Genomic DNA, 14,005 nt, shown 5'->3' with positions numbered 1-14,005 from the left:
ACTCACTATCTTATTAGTTAGGGAATTTTTATCTCCAATGCAGACCATGAATACATACATCTTTAAAATAGTGTACCATCTCCACAATAAGTGCTAAGCATTTCAGAGTACAGTCTCTACGTGTGGACAAATTTTTGTATGAGTCAGACTATCCCATGACTCATCCTGCCATAGTTTTAAGCCTCTTGGACATTAATTTTGCCATCAATTCTCTTCTTGTTATGAACTTGTTCTATATATTTGACACATATTTTTGACTTTCTGATTCAAAAATTTGGCTTTGCCTTCCCCTCTGGTTTGATTCTGCTTTATCTCCTCTACCTCCCCTCATACAAATCAAAATTTGTTTGTCTTAGTTCATTTACATAGGGAACTTTTTTAGGTAATTGGAAGAAGGAAGGTGACGTTTTGGTTTGCAGAGGCCTCTTCATGGAGAAAAGAGAAAAATAGAGCTGGTTGCTATGACACTGGGTAGGGTGGCCTCTCTTCCACTCCAGATACCCTTTTGAGCCTCCAATAAAGAGAGGGCCTCTGGTGAATTGATGGTGGCCACCATAAGACATGTCTACTACTAGTATGTTCAGGACCCATGAATGTGACCATACTTGAAAAAGGAGTCTTTGTGGAGCCTTTTAATACTGGAATAAAGTTAAGGATCTTGGGATAAGATCATCCTGGATTATTTAGATGGGCTCTACTCCTAATGACAAGTGCCCTTGTTAGTATAAGAGAAACACAGAGGAGGGAAACATATAGGAGAGGAGGATACAATGTGATGTGGCCACAAGCCAAGGAACATTTGGAGCCACTGGTAGCTGGAAGCGACAAGGAATGTATTGTTCCCTAGAGCCCTTGGAAAGGGAGTAGCACTGCATACACTTTGATTTTGGACTTCTGACCTCCAGAACTGTGAGAGAGTACGTTGCTGTTGTTTTAAGCCACCAAGTTTGTGGTTATTTGTTAAGGCAGCCACAGGAAACTGATGCAGAAGTTTAAAGGCAGAAGTTGATGGAACTGTTTGAGATTTTGTAATTTGGAGAGTGGAAATGTTGATACTATTCCAAAGGGTTCTCTTGGCAAGGGCATGGTGTTCTCATGGTGGGAGTTGCAATGGGATTTTTCCAAGCAACTGGCCAATCAACAGGTATAGGCAGGTGTAGGCTGGGTCAGAACAGCAAGAACCAGATGGATGTGCAGTGGAGACTGCAGCTGATAGACTGATTTGAGCACTTGTGAGAATCCAATATGAAAACACCCCCCAAAAATGGAAGTTCAGGGATATGTTCAAAGAGTAGGAAGTCATACTTGACCACAGAAAATATTTAGAGAAATGGTGAGGGATAAAGTTTTAAAAGTCAACTGGGGTCATTTTGTGGTAGCCTTTGTATTCCAGGTGAGAAGTAAGGCTGGTGACTTTACTAGTAATGACTACAATGAAGAAAGGAAGAATAAGCAAAAAGCCTCGGAGTTACTAGCATGAGATGATAGACCTCAGTGGGAAATCCTTGACCCATTGATGCAAATAACGCTTTCAAGAGGGGGAGCAGGAATGGAAGCTAGGAAGAATGTATCCTCTGAATTATTAGAAAATAATTTGATATCTATAAATTAAGATTAATATTCTCAACGAGGATTTCTAAAGTTGTGAACACTGCTCTTTTTAGAACAAAACCAATTACAATAATTATTTAATATATACACTAGAGGTCCAGTGCACAAAATTTGTGCACTCAACAGGGGGAGGTGCCTCAGCCTGGCCTGTGCCCTCTTGTAGTCTAGGATCTCTCGAGGGATGTCCAGCGGGAGTGGGCCTAAGCCTGCAGTGGGACATCCTTAGTGCTGCTGTGGAGGTGGGAGAGGCTCCCGCCACCATGGCTGCACTTGCCAGCAGTAAGCGGGCTTCTGGCTGAGCAGCGCACCCCCTATGGGAGTGCACTGACCAGGGGGCAGCTCCTGCATTGAAAATATCCCCCCTGGTGGTCAGTGTGTGTCATAGCGACTAGTTGTTCCACTGTTCAGTCAATTTGCATATTAGCCTTTTATTATATAGGATATATATGTAATTTTATTTCAGTGAGGAAGGGAGAGGAAGAGAGAGATAGAAACATAAATGATGAGAGAGAATCATTGATTGGCTGCTTTTTGCACACCCCACACTAGGGATTGAGCCAGCAGCCTGGGAATCAGACTGAGACCTCCTGATTCATAGGTTGATGCTCAACCATTGAACCATGCTGGCAGGGCCAATAATTCTTGTTAATATGCATTAACATCAATACTTATGAAAGTATAAATATCTCAAACAAACATGTTTTTAGTATCCTATATAATAAAAGCCTAATATGTTAAGTGTCCAGTCATCTGTTCAGCCAAAGTGTAATATGCTAATGTATGCTAATGCTGCTCAACCACTCGCTATGAAGTACACTGACCACCAGGGAGCAGACACTCAACACAGGAGCTGCCCACTGGTGGTCAGTGCACTCCCACAGGGAGAGCGCCTCTCAGCCAGAAGCCAGGCTCATGCCTGGAAGTGCAGTGGTGGTGGCGGAAGCCTCTCCCACATCATCGGCAGTGCTAAGGATGTCTGACTGCTGGCTTAGGCCCACTCCCCACGGGCTCCACTGCGAGAGGGCACAGGCCAGGCTAAAGACCACCCCCCAGCCTGTACAAATTTTGTGCACCAGGCCTCTAGTATGTTTATAATATTCACCCAATAAAATTATATATATATATGAAGTAAGGATAAGAGCAAACACATGACTAACATCTATCAATTAAATAATGTATCTGGAATTTAAAGTGGATCTTCTATCTGGCCTGCTTGTCTTTAACCAGATTGGAACAGGAGTTTTGATCCACACCACATCAAGATAATAGGATTTAAATCTTGTTTTATCTCTGACTTATTCTCAGCTCCAATCTTGAGGTAGGTAGCTCATATAATTATTACAGCTAGAATATCAAGACTGGTGATATCCATAAAGGGCCCACGGATAAAATATTTCTTATGCTTCATCCTCATTTGCTCATTCATAGCTATCATTTGAGGACATATGCATGTTTTACCTCTAGCATACTTTTTTTTGTTTCTTTGTTTTCTTCTGAGCCCTATTATCCCTATAAATGGATGTCTACCTCATGCACTCTTCTCTGACCCCTTCAGCCCTGGTAGGAACAGTTGGGTACATTTTCTTTTCCTAGCACCACCCCACACTCAGGCTGGGAAGGGAGTTAGGTTTACTTTGGAAGCAGATTCATGCCTCAAGCCAAATGCAAGAGAAAAACAGTCAGGAGCAGAGAGACTTTGTGTCCCTTCTCTTCAGCCAAATTCCTCTCAACCTGATTGCTATTCCTTGAGTCAGAAAGAGAGGAGAGTACTTTGTACAATAAAGGAAAGTACTGTGAATCAGGAAAGGGGTCTCAAGTTCCAGGTTTGTTACTGGTCAGTTCTGAGTGAGGCCAATTTTTATAGAAAATCTCAATAATAAAAAACCAGATCTTAATAGAAACACAAACATATGCATGAAAACATATGTACACACAGTGTCCACATCTGTGGAACACATAAAAAGTGTAACATACATGTCACTAGACATCAAGGAGAGAGAGAGAGAGAGAGAGAATCTAGGGAGAAATTGACTGAAAATGTCCAAAGTTGAAGGAAGATATCAACTCAAAGATCCAAGATGCAAATAAACCTCATCAGGGTAAATATATTCCCATACAGCCTAAAAGCAACTATAAAGAAATATTGAAAGTAGTTAAAGTAAATGGACACACTAAATGCAGGAATATAAGGTTAAGAACAATAGTTACCTTCTCATCAGAAACAATGCACGCAAAAAGATAAAGGCACAATATTTTTAAAGCGCTTCCAATAAAAAACAACTTTGAGTTTATATGCAAATAATATCACTTAAAGATAAAATGAAAGACACAACTTTCAGTAAATAAAATAAAAACTGAGGATAAAAGAGAACTTCCTCAACCTGATAAAGAGTGTCTAAGATGACATATTTAAAGTACTAAAAGAAAAACATACTGTCAGCAAAGACTGTTATATCCAGTAAAACTCTTTTAAAAGAGAAGGTCAAATAAAGACATGTCCAGATAAGCAAAAACTGAGAATTGGTTGTTAGCAGACCTACCTTAGAAGAAATAGTAAAGTAAATTATTCAGGCTGAAAGAAATTGACCCCAGAGAGTAATTTGTAAAAAAAAATCCTATGCATAAGGAGCACTGGTAAAGGTATTGTGTAATTATAAAAGATAAAATAAATACATATTTCTTCTTTATTCTTCTCTTATCTGATTTTAAAGCCATTGTAGAAAACCATATTTACCTATTTATCAATGTATATTTTTATTTATCCATATTCAAATATGGATAAATATATACTTCTTTGTATGTGTATATAAACATATGTGTGTATTATGTTAAATAAAATTGTGTAAAAATAAATAAAATTTTGTTGGTGGGGCTATAGCATTTAGAAATGTAAAATATTTGACAATAACTTAATGGGGCAGGTAAAAACAAAGTTGTATTAGAATAAGAAAATAAACTCAAATTTATAGGAAACAATGAGGAGTACCAGGAAGGTAAATAAAAAGGAAAAAAGGTTAACATAACAAATTCTAAAAATATATGCTTGCTTTTATTTCTTTTCTTTAGCTGCTTTGAAAGACATTAAAATTATAGAATGTGAAGATTTTAGCAGGAGATTATCAAGTTTGTAATATATATGCAATATGTGTAACAATAATATATAGCACATAGAAGAGGTAAAATAGAATAGCGCTAGCTAGGATTAACATTTCAATGTCTCACTGAATGTGAGTTAGTGAAAATATGAAGTCTATTCTGATAAGTTCAGTTGTACCTGGTAAGCCCTAGAGTAGCCCAGTGAGGATATCTATATCTATACTAGAGGCCTGGTGCATGGATTCATGCACCGGTGGGGTCCCTTGGCCTGGCCTGTAGGGATCGGTCAAAAACTGGCTCTCCAACATTCCCCTAGGGGTCCCGGATTTCGAGAGGGTGCAGGCCAGGCTTAGGGACCCCACCAGTACACGATTGGGGCTGGGGAGGGACCACGGGAGGGCTCCAGGGAGTGCCCAACCCGTCTCATCCAGTCCCAATTGGTTGGACCCCAGCAGCAAGCTAATCTACCAGACAGAGTGTCTGCCCCCTGATGGTCAGTGCGTGTCATAGAGACTGGTCGAACGGTTGAATGAACGGTTGGACACTTAGCATATTAGGCTTTTATTATGTAGGGTATCCCTATATCTATCTATTTACTATCTATCTACCTATCTATCTATCATGAATATTATTAAAATTAAAACATTACTCTATAAAATACTCATTTAATGCAAAAGAAAGCAGTAAAGAAAGAATAAAGGAACAAAAATAAGTAAAACAGTTGAAAAACAGGTATCAATCAAACTATTTTGATAACAACATTAAAAGTTAATGGATTAAAAAATCCAATCAGAAGGCAGACATTATCAGACTGGATAAAAAACAAGATTGAACTATATGATGTCAAAAGACAATATCTTTAGATTCAAAGATGCAAAGAGGTTGAGAATAAGGAAAGATATGAAAACAGGAACTGTGAGAAAGTTAGGGTAGCTATACTAATATAAGAATAACCCTATTTAAAATGCTTCTCCTGTCTACCATTGTATATGAGGTCTGTCATTGAACAAAACTTCATCATGAGGCAAATGACTATATATTTATATATAGAACTATGCTCACAAGCATAGTGCAATAAAGAATTTTCATCTCTTTCAAATTCATTTGAACTTTCTATGTATATATGGAGGATCATTCAATACTAAAACATATCATAAACCCTTGTAACAGGTTGCAAGTTTATATTTGGTTCATCTCTCATGATAGGAAGAAATTATCAAAGGAAAGTACATCTAAATTAAAGCCTCTTAGAGAGCAATATAAATAAATTCCATTATGTTAAGGAAAGCAAAAATAGGAACAGGCTTAGAATATATTGGGATTAATTCTTTTCTCAACTTTTAAAAGAGAGAAACATTTAATTCAACACTTCTGTCTTTTTTTCTTCCCATTGGTGAAACTGAGCCCATATTTCTATGTATCTTCTTCATGTACCTAAAAGAATTTCTGACAACCACAAGTTGTTTTAAAATATTGTCAAAACTGACAAACATACTTTATTGAAAGGATACTTTATTCAAAGGATGCTCTATCTTCATTGATGCTACAGGAGAAAATAAACTATGTGATATTGTAAGCTAGTCATGAGAAATGGCAATGGTAGTAGTTAATAGACAAGGGAAGATACCCATTTGTATATTTTTTCCTGATCAACTTTTAAGAACTCTTAATATAAGAAAATAAAACAGTTGAGATCCAAAACTTCTTGAAAAATAATTTTTGAGAAAATTCAACCCAGGGAAGATCATTCTTAGAATGGAAAGGGTTATAGTTGTAAGATTTGGATGCTTTAATTAATATTTGTGATCAATGTGGCTTTTTTATAATTCAGAACTATAGTACATCCATAATTGAAAAATGGGTCATAAATAATAAGCTATAAAAAATTCCTTTTGAGAGAAAGAGGGGGGAGGGAGAGAGAGAGAGAGAGAGAGAGAGAGAGAGAGAGACTTCCCAATGAAAAAGAAACCAGGAGGCCTCTCTTTGCTTTCCTGTTACAGATTTAGACATTCAGCTTTTTTCCTCCAATAACTTTAAAATGTTTAAGTTCCTTGTGTTGTTTTACACTATCAAAGCACTGAGATTTTTTTTAAAGCTTAATAATAAAAAGGCATTTCTGGGTAGATAATAAAATTCTTAAAATGTTCAGGATTTTGTTTTTATAAAAGTATTCATTTAAAAATATGCTACAGAAGAATTGGACAAATAAAACTCACCAGTCTTTGCATCTTTCCAGTCATCTGAAAGAATAGTCTTGGTCTGGATAGTATATTTAGAAATAGGACTATGATTGTCTGAACCACGGCTCCAAGTAAGTGCCACAGAAGTGGCTCTGATGTCTTCTATTCGCAGACCGCCTGGGGGGCCTGGAGGGCCTGGAATGAAAATTTGGGTGATGAATCAATGAATCCCAAATAGTGAATTAAGCACACATTCGAATACAAACATGTCCTCCTTGCAATTAACCTAAAGATATAACCAGTGTTGCCAAATTCCTTTTACATATAAAGCATAAGAAGCGATAATGATAGTATTTATGGTTTTCACTAAATGATTTCATTTTTCTCTTTTTGATAAATGCTGTCACTTTAAAATATCATTATTATTCAGGATACATATGATACTGTTTAAAACATAAAACCCAATTTGCATCAGTGGGACTTAATACAGACTGTAGCATAATGAGGATGAATGAACAGTTGCTCCATGCATGAATCACAGATGATAGCACAGTTCAGTCCAAATATGAGAATAGTCAAATATTTCATTCTGCTTCCCCAAAATGGAACCAAGTACTTTTTTATAACCCTAAATATTATAGGTAGTTTATTTTCCTTGGAGTAGAAATTTCTGGGAATGATGTTATGTATTATTTTGGGTAATACATTTATACTGGTTTTGTAATAGGAATATATATAATATTAAAAGAAATACTAGTATTTCCACTTTTATAAAATGTAGAAAACAATTGCTCTGAAAACATCAAATTGTATAATGTAGCATCTTAGGAAAGAAGAATTATTACTACAGAACATAAAACATTGTTAAAATAGATTTTTATGGATGATTCATAACTCAGTACCAATATTATTCATGTATCCTCTAACGGTAACCTGTGAGAACTGTGCTGGGTGGTAGAAATGAAAAGATAAATGCGATGTAGCTTTGGGGTTTCAAGTAGCTCTTTGACTTGAAAGGGGTGAAATGAACCAGCAAGCAAATAGCTATAACAGAAAGTAGTAGATGCCATGATGATGGTATACAACATCCTTATTCTTGCCTTAGTGTTTTTTTTTTAAATGGCCTGGCCAGTGTGGCTCAATGGTTGAGTGTCCACCTATGAACCAGATCACCTTTCAATTTGGTTCAATTCCCTTCCAGGGCGCATGCCTGGGCTGCAGTCTTGATCCGCAGTGTGGGGTGTGCAGGAGGCAGCCTACAAATGATTCTCTCTCATCACTGATGTTTCTATCTCTCTCTCCCTCCCTTCCTCTCTGAAATAAATAAAAATATATTTTTAAAAATGAGAAACATGTCTTTTAAGTGGTGCAGTGGCATCCATCACTTACAATGCCAAAGAAGTTTTTCAGTTATTAGCGAGATCCTCTCCTTGAATAGACATTTCAGAAAATGGCATCACTTATGTTCTTTGCACCAGAAAGAAGGCCATCCACAACAGAATTAGGCATGCCAAATATAATAATCAACAACTTTGGTAAAGCAGCACCTTCCTTTTTTCATATTGAGCAGAGACATGTTTTTATCTTCTGGCTAAAAATAAATACCTTCCTATTTATATATCAGATCAGATGCTTAGCCTACATGACTGGCTACTTTTTCTCCATATGGGTTTTGGTCTTTGCAAAGGTATAGACAGCACCCTAAACCTTCACCAATTGCTGTGTGGTTGGTCTCAAGGAGAAAGATGTGTATGTTGAACAACACAAATGCATGCATAGTAATAGTAAAATAACACAGGACACCCCCCATTCATGGTAGTAAAGTTTATTACTTGGGAACAAATATAATAAAAGGTAAAGTTTTATTAATGTATAATTTGTAAGAGTGAACTTATACTTCTTGATATTAGCTAAAAATAACAATAACACACCATCCAAAATGAATGAAAATAGACATATAAATAATACAGAACAAATTTTGCATTTGTGCTCAGAAAGAACATAGTGCATGTTTTATGTGTAGAAACCACATTGCAATACAGTGCACACTCATGATCAGAACCAAGAAATTCATTACTTTACATAAAGCATTATCCCAACTCAATTACTGCATGTTTTTACTATTAAATCATCAAACATAGGCAAATAATGGAAATATCTTTATACGCAACGTAGATCACATACATTTTAGAGTTCACTTAAGCCAAAAATCTGCACATGTTACATAGAATGTTGCCATTGAGAAGGGTTATTGCCAGAATCACACAGTTAGTCCCTGGCAGCATGCAGAGTCAGAAGAAACTGGGTTTCCTGGCACAACTCACTCAAAATGAGGAAAAGCCCATTTGAAATTCAGATCGTGCAGCCCAAAGGTACCTGTCTGCCAAAGACGTCCAAAGAGCCACCTGACATTTATATTGATGTTCTCTTGAATATGTCTGTAATTTTTAAACTAGTGTGAATCTATAACTTAAATTTGCATGATGTAAAATGTTGTTAGTAAATAAAAAAGAAAATTTATATTGTACATTTTAATAAAATAATATATTTTATTTTTATTACATTGCAGTCATTGCTAAATCTTTTATAATTCTTACAGTAATCCCTAATTTACAGATGAGGAAACAGACAAGGATAGACTAAATAAAGTTATCATAGTCACTCAGCAAATAAATGGAAATGCTAGGATTTGAACCCAAATGATTTGCCTTGAAATCAACTTTTCAATAACTATATCAGAAACAAGCCTTTAAAAACAGGTAAGTAAAGATAACATCACCCATTTATAAATTAATACTCAATACATCTCTAGTCTTTCCTGATCACCAAAAGATATTTGTTCATCTTTCCTGAATTTTACTAGTGTTTTTAGTAATAAATACCTACTTACAAACAAAATACAAATGTGGTTTCCACCCAGTTCTCATTCATATGTAATTAGAAGGAAAAAATGAAAAGAAATGTAATTTTTTATCAATTTGTCTTTTTTTTTTTTTTGGAATACAGTCAATAAAGAAGAGTTTAGACTTTTGAGGAAAGGCAGCTACGAAAAAAAAAAAAAAAAGCTTTTCAAAATGATTACTCACACAATACAAACTAGCTGACCATATTATTTCAATCAATACTTTAGACTTATTTTTTGATAGATCGCATGGAATAGAAGATATGAAAATGGGACCCTTCAGAATTAAAAAGATACATAATAGCTGTAAATCATACCTCAGTCATCACTGGGGTTGGTAGCAACACTTAAGCAGTAGAACTAACGTATTTTCTCTCTTAGGCACTGACTAGCTTTCTAAACAACTAGAGTTGGAACCGGACACAAAAATGTGCTGGTTTTGCTGGGATTTTACCTCACATAGCACATACTTTTAAATAAACCTTGATGTCAAGCCTAAAGGACAACTTGGTGTTGCCTTCCTTTTTTCACTTGAAATTTCCCAATGTGTAATTAAAAGCAAAACACCACATACAAATGTACTGTGGTTCATTTTTAATTTTTACTAAAATAGAAAATTTTGATAACAAGTTTAAATGTCATGGAAACAAAAATCTTTTCAGAACAAATTATCCTCCCTTTTAAAATAAAATAATCTTAAAATAACAATGCGAAAGAGTATCAGTTATATTAGAAAAGGTGGCTTCCTTTTTCCCAAAATATGTCAAAATCCCTTTATTACTACAGTATGATTCCTGCTCTAAAAAGTATTAAGGCAGTGGTTGAGTTATAAGTTTATAAAACACAAATTAATGTTGTGTGGTCACATTAATGTTTAAGGCTGTGCTTAGATGAAGCTGAATATTAAATATCTTTAACATTTAATGAGAACGTGGTAGTTTTTAAATTTCTAACATTGATTCAAGTGAAATTTGATCCCACGTAGAAATGAGAATGAAGCTAAAGGGAGGTAAATGAATCTGTATAAGTCTAGTTGATATCGAGGCACTTTATCTAAACAAGAAGACTCTCCCTTTCTTGGAACCAGTCATACTTGTCATGTGGTTTTCTTTCTAAATTTTATTCTTTCTTTCCAAACCTCTATCTCTATCTGGTCTTGGTGGTAGACTTTCAATTATGGGCTCTGTAAGAAAATGCCCACAAAGGGATTCATGCACCACGTCTCCATGGTGATGTTTACAGACACATGAGATCCTCAGATTAATTTTAAATAACTTCTTAAAATGATTCTGTAACAATAAATGGAGACTAGAAAAAATTTTTAAAACTTTTAAAAAGATGGGAATAAGTAACATCTTGAGATATGTATTTATTTAAAATAATTAGCACATTATTTTAAAAAGAAAACTATTCATATCATATTCAAACTATTCATGTCATGTCCATATTCCTCAAACTTTCTGAAGAGTTCTTTCAACCACAGATGGGGATGCTTGAGTTAATAATGAGAAGTCTATACAATGTCCCACACCCAAACATAAACCCACTTAAGAAGAGCAAAATATTTCTTCTGAAGAAATAAGAATTTTAAGCATGTCTCTGACCAAAGGGGAAAAGCGAAAGCATTTTCAAATAATTAAATTTAAGCAGTTTCAGAAAGAATTGTATGCGCTTCAATTTTAATCCTTTACTTCTGCTCAAATCCTTCTGATCATTCTCAATCTTCCTCAAAAAGAAAAGATCTAAGGCTGATGGTAGGAGTTAGTAAAATTAAATATGTATGCACGCTATTAATGGCTTGGCCATCTTCACTCAAATCTTATTTCCGTGATCATTTTCTCCACATGCTGTCCACTTTCACGTCCCAGTTCCAGGAATTGTTCCAAAAACCCTACAGAGCCATGGATAGTCTTCATTTGTTAACTGCTGCTTTTTCTCCTTTCTTGCCAAAGAATATGTATGGCACCAGGATACCAAAGGCCGCAGGAATAATGCCCCTTAGCTTATATCCTAATTAAGATGACTCATTAGTCAATTTGACAACCTTGTTCATTACCTGCTTAGGTAAATCAAACAACCCATCAATAGCAACACTCCCGTATTATAATTTACCAGTTTCCTAATCATTTTTTTCCCCAAATAATGGGCTAATTTCTGAGATATGTGATTTCAAAGAAAAACAGGCTATGAAAACACAAAAATTGTACTTGGCCATTAAATGATGCACTGGGTTAGTTCACTAGGCATGTTTCAGATATTAGTGAAGCTGTGTCATTACATTTTTAAATACCTTTTTGCCCAAAGTATGTTTAGAAGTTTCAAAAGGGAAAAAAAAATCTAAGAACTAGATTGAGGGGAGGGATTGGGGAACTGCAGAAGCTACAAGATTGAGTTATTAGTAAAATGTAGTATAATATGTTTAAACAAAAAGATTTTCACACAAGTGGTGAGTGCCCGGATCACCAGGTTGGAGGCAGGCTGGCACAGACGGGGAGAAAAGGATCCACCATGTTTTTCTCTCCATCTTTTCTGCTTTTACCTGCAAGAGGAAAGACCAAGGCTGAAGGGAGACTGCGGAGCCCAGGGAGGGGCAGGAAGCCATGTCCTCTGGGGATTGGCCACGTTTCCTTGATGGATAAGTTAAAATAATGATCAAAGAAAAACATCTCCCAGTAACTGGAGATGCGAGTCCAAAAGGGAAAAGGCTGAAGTGACAAGCTTTGGACTAATCAAGCCTCTGCCTTGAAACAGTGACGGATTCTCTAAAGAACAAGAGCCCCTCAGCAACCCCTCAAAACCCCAAACTCTTAGGCCCTTTGCAATTTCACTCCACATAGTACAGCCTACCTATTAAAACATATGCTTAGACCAGTGATGGTGAACCTTTTGAGCTTGGCGTGTCAGCATTTTGAAAAACCCTAACTTAACTCTGGTGCCGTGTCACATATAGAAATTTTTTGATATTTGCAACCATAGTAAAACAAAGACTTATATTTTTGATATTTATTTTATATATTTAAATGCCATTTAATAAAGAAAAATAAACCAAAAAAATGAGTTTGTGTGTCACCTCTGACATGCGTGTCATAGGTTCACCATCACTGGCTTAGACCTTAAAGGGCTAATGAGGCAAAAAATACTGAGGATGAATTTAATCAGTAACTATACAAAAATTAATCAGAGGTTGGGGATGGATGTCATGGGATCTTATGTATTGAATAATATTGTATTTATTTTGTATGCCTAGCTAAGAGGAAGGAAATAAAGGAACACTTATAAAAACTGGTCATGGTTGATGTGTGAAGTGTAATATTATTATTCTCTTTCATAAACATGGAATCTGAAGCTTACAGTGATGAACTGACTAGTCTAAGTCTCCAGGTTACTTAGTGGGTGAAATGGATTTCTAATTTATGTCTAATGCTAAAAGCCATACCTGTTCCATTGCACCACACAGATCTTGTAATGACTGCATGCATATATTTGTATAATTATATTATTATCTAGAAAATCATGCAATTAACAAGATGATTGTCCAACTCTTTCATCTACCCAACACTAAAGTGTAGTTTGATGATTAGAATTAGGCCATTTAAAAACCACTAGTGGCCCTTTGTGAGAGTCATTTAAATAGTAGAAATAGTTTCTAGGAAAACTTGTCTCTGCTGATTGCTTGTTGAATGTGTTGTCCATATGATAACTGGTCACGCAAATTGCTAATTTTAGACATGCTCTCCCCCCAACCTCTTAAGTGAAGTTTTGATTGTTTTTGCTGTATTATCAGCATAGCTTATTTGCAAATTGAGGCTTTGAGTGTGGAAAGAGGAGACTATGCAGTCACAAGGCAAGGGGTGGGGGGGGGGGGGTGGGGGACTCCCTAAACTCCACAGTGGAGGGCCATTTCTGGAATTAGCTATAGGAGCTGCCAGCCTAGGTAAGAACCTATCAAACAGTGGTCCTCCCAGTTGTTTAAAGCACAGACATCAGACGGATTTGACATATTCCTGTTGGTGATAGTCCCTTCCTCCTGGGAGACCCTCAGGCCGTGTGGAGGGGCTCCAGCGGCTGGCTGGGTGAGAGCCAGTGAGACTGTGGAGAGCTATTGCTCAGAAGTGTGTTCTTCAGTGCCACGGACCCCAGACCACTTAGTGACAGGCATGTGAGGGTGTGTCACAAGTTACTTGCTACCAATAATATTGAAAATTCAGACGTTTGG

At 36.2% G+C, this 14,005-nt stretch overlaps 1 protein-coding gene across 3 annotated transcripts in view; it reads right to left on the bottom strand.

Moving 5' to 3' along the window:
- The window catches only part of CNTN1 (contactin 1), a 279,131-nt gene that overhangs the window by 59,744 nt on the left and 205,382 nt on the right, over window positions 1-14,005 (bottom strand). For 2 of the 3 annotated variants that reach the window (XM_005881686.2, XM_005881687.2), the window contains one exon: window positions 6,924-7,082. In XM_005881686.2, the coding sequence (XP_005881748.1) occupies window positions 6,924-7,082 (159 nt within the window). Of the gene's footprint in view, window positions 1-6,923; window positions 7,083-8,696; window positions 12,329-14,005 lie in introns of those variants that run through there. The other variant, XM_014529573.1, reaches the window with a different exon arrangement.

Source organism: Myotis brandtii, unplaced genomic scaffold, assembly GCF_000412655.1.
Source record: "Myotis brandtii unplaced genomic scaffold, ASM41265v1 scaffold686, whole genome shotgun sequence".
NCBI lineage: Eukaryota > Metazoa > Chordata > Mammalia > Chiroptera > Vespertilionidae > Myotis > Myotis brandtii.
Note: the sequence above shows the minus strand (reverse complement) of the source record. Positions and strands in the feature narration are given on the sequence as shown.